The sequence below is a fragment of the Limulus polyphemus genome, unplaced genomic scaffold (assembly GCF_000517525.1).
Source record: "Limulus polyphemus unplaced genomic scaffold, Limulus_polyphemus-2.1.2 Scaffold984, whole genome shotgun sequence".
NCBI lineage: Eukaryota > Metazoa > Arthropoda > Merostomata > Xiphosura > Limulidae > Limulus > Limulus polyphemus.
Genome location: NW_013666594.1, coordinates 267,384 through 270,782, shown reverse-complemented (window position 1 = coordinate 270,782; position 3,399 = coordinate 267,384). Strand labels below are relative to the sequence as shown.

At 34.2% G+C, this 3,399-nt stretch overlaps 1 protein-coding gene across 1 annotated transcript in view; it reads right to left on the bottom strand.

Moving 5' to 3' along the window:
- Positions 1–1,839, bottom strand: part of LOC106461551 (synaptonemal complex protein 3-like) — a 9,157-nt gene extending 7,318 nt beyond the window's left edge. The window contains exon 1 of the mRNA XM_013921387.1: positions 1,513–1,839. Coding sequence (XP_013776841.1) covers positions 1,513–1,839 — 327 coding nt within the window. The remainder of the gene's footprint in view (positions 1–1,512) is intronic.
- Positions 1,840–3,399: the final 1,560 nt, after the last annotated feature.

The window sequence follows — 3,399 nt, the reverse complement described above, 5'->3', positions numbered from 1 at the left end:
GACAAGATTTTGTCATCATCAGGTACAAGTAATTTACACTGACACGGATATATATATACAGATTGAACAAAGAAGTCACAAATGGTATGGCTGTACCGATTGCATGGGGGGTGATGGGGGTGTTATAAAATAATATACATTCAAATAACCCACTACGTTCCGTCGTTGTCATTTTTGTATGTAAGTAGTTTTATGCTTGTGTTATTTAGTCATTTAATTCATAATGAGATAGTACTGTATCATGATGTGGTATGTGTAGCATACCAAGTAGTTATTTCATTTTGAGTTTAGACACATGACCATTTCTTGTTCACCAAAAACTTTCATATTGATATACTTTCGGGAACGCATGTACATTTTAACAACAGAGAAAGTCTGATTCTGGAATTTAGTTAATTTGCTGTTGCCTTGTTACACTTTGTTGCTGGATTTCTTTTGCAAATTTCTTTGTAACGAGGACGACCATGTAGCAGTTCAGCGATATCTGGAGTGTGTATCCTCCTTATTTTACATATGGGATGACCTAAAGTGACGTGGTAGCACATGAGCACTCGCACAGATTGCGCTAATGTGTTTTCTATATAGTGTTTAACTCTCTCAGGTTGATTAAGTTTTTCATCTGCTACGATGTTCCCCCAGAGAGAGGGGCGGTGTTTATCATCATGTGTACACGTGCCTACACTACCACCTGATGATGAGCTATTGAAAGAGCTTGTGGTTTAATAAAGAACCTTACTACGTGGTGAAAGAACCCGTTAAATCTGTGTCAATTATTTATTAGTTAAACATTGACTGTTAGTGTTAGGGTTATAATTACTCGTGCTTAGCGTTTATTATGAATAGGCCTAGCTTTTGAACAAAGACAAGTTCAACTGTGTAACTTGAGGCTAACAAAAGTAACACGTTGAAAATCTTTTCATGTTCTAAGAAAGTAAAAATGTAGTGCTGACTGAAATTGTTCGGGTATATTCAAAACCAAAAGCGATAGGAACGACCTTTTTTGGACTAAAAATAAATTATATTTGTATTATCTCAACCATTCGATTGTGCTCTTTTATCATGTGAATGTAAAAGGTATAGATAGTTTTGACATAACAGTAAAGTACTGCTTGAGCCTTAAGCAGAATTAAAATTAAATGAAATAACGTATACTTAACTCTAACAAATTACGTCAAAATCTTTATGCCTGGCTTGTGCTTATGAAGACGAATAACTTTATGGTATTGATAAGTTTAATTTTAAGTCAAATGTTAATTAACCTCATTAAATTTAAAATGTGATAGGCCCACAACTAATTTAGGCTATTCAATTTAAAATGTCTTACGCGCTAATCAACTTAAACAAAAAGTCCTAGGCAACATATTACTTTAATTGTTAATATTAAGTCTATGATGTCTATTTCTAAACCATAATTTATAGGCCTAGACTTATTCATTAAGCCTATAGCCTAACATTAGGCCTATTATTCAATGAACGAAACTAATTTTGCCGTTAGGGCAAGCCTAGACCTACCTGTGTATACTGTTCAAGTCTTCGGCGTTTGGCAATAATACTTTTGTTAATATCTGCTCCAAAACATTCTAAAAGCTTTGAAAGATCACAACTAAACTCTGATATACCTCCAATTCCTGAATCATTTGGATCCATTTCTAGTGCTGGACGTTTTACTGGTTCATTAATGTTGATTTTTAAACGATTTTTCGTTTCTTCACGATCTAATGTTTCTAGCAGACTCAGTTCTCCACTAAGGGGAGACTCGTTGTTATATTCATCTTTACCTTCATTGTTTCCATTTAAAGTTGTCTTCGTCGTATTTTTATTTTGCCCTCTTCGTGACATATTTCTGTAAAGTGAACTTTTTACTGAAAAACTTTTTTATGATTACTTAGAATTGCGGACTATTAAGAATTTTTAACTCTTACTTTAAGTCTAAAGTTTAACTATAGCCTAGCCTAGGCCTTAGTTAAATTAAAAACCAACAGACGATCAATTCTTTCTAGTCTTATAATATTTCGATATAATGATAGATGTCACTCTTTCAACAACTATAAGGAATTATTGAAAATGGTATGCCACTAACCTAAAACTTAGTTGTAGTATAAAGTCGTAAAATGCAATAAGCCAGCATTGTTTTAATCCTTTCATTTTCATATGCTTGTCTAACTGTATTAACTATTAATTCCAAAATCAGATTGATTTGATCTTTATACGTAACTTAGGTTTATTACAAAACGTTGAAAAGTTTGTATTAGTTGTTTGTTTGTTTGTTTCTTTCAAACTTTTGTGCAAAGCTACACAAACGCTAACTATGCATAACCATATCTACTAATTTTCAATTGATAGACGAAAAGAAAGTTAGCTAATAAACAGCATCCACCGACAGTTCTCGAACTACTCTTTTCTTATTGAATAGTGGGATTTTACCATCATCCCCCTTGTATCCCATCTATGGTTCCAAAATAATGGAACAATTTTTTGCGGCAGCAAGTTGCCAATCATCATTCCTCGGATTTACCGTCCAGGTCTGCTAATCACCAGGCCACACTCGGTTATTTAAATAATTGGACGTCGTCTCAGGCATTTGAAAGTTATATATAATGTTCATTATAAAAGCTATTATGTTAAGTTTAAGTTACAAGCGTGGCTAACTTCCTGATCTTTGTTTTATATATTTGAGGTGAAAATTTGTCCCCTATGCTTCCTGCGTTACACAACCTGGTTTTCTCTGCAATTGGAAAATTATTTACTAACTTTTAACACGTTTCTCATGAGCCAACGCGTGTCTTTATACTACAGTTTATTGAATATTAAAGTAAATTCAACCCAGAAACTCCCAAAGAGGGTGGTTTTGGACGTTTCTTTACGACACAAGTTGTCGTTTGTTAAATGATAGATTTTTACGTGAAATACAGCATCTTCAAGTCTCCATATTAGCTAGTACTGAGGTCTGCCCACTGGGGAAGAATTCAGTATATATATATATATATATCAATAAAGCCACATTCTCATCATCATTAATCAAGCAATTGCCAACCTTTTATGCTTCTGCTATCACCTTTTTATATTTTGCTTTCAATTGAGATACGAACGATTTCACCTACGATTCGATAGGGAAAGTCGAAGCAATACGATAGTTAGCAGTAGGATGAGCAGACAGGAAGACTTTGAAAGCAACTACAGGCATAATATTGTAATAAATTACAGTTACTGCTAGAACTAGGTAGGTGCTAGGCCTGTTGAAGAAAGATGACAACGAACGAAAATAGAAATATTTGATGACCTGCCACAAGTGACCTTCCAATCTTCACATCCACTGGCCTGGATGGGTCTTCCACTGCTTCCTCAAGCATTGGGCTTCCTTGAAGATGTTCTTTTATTCTACCACAAATTATCTTCTCT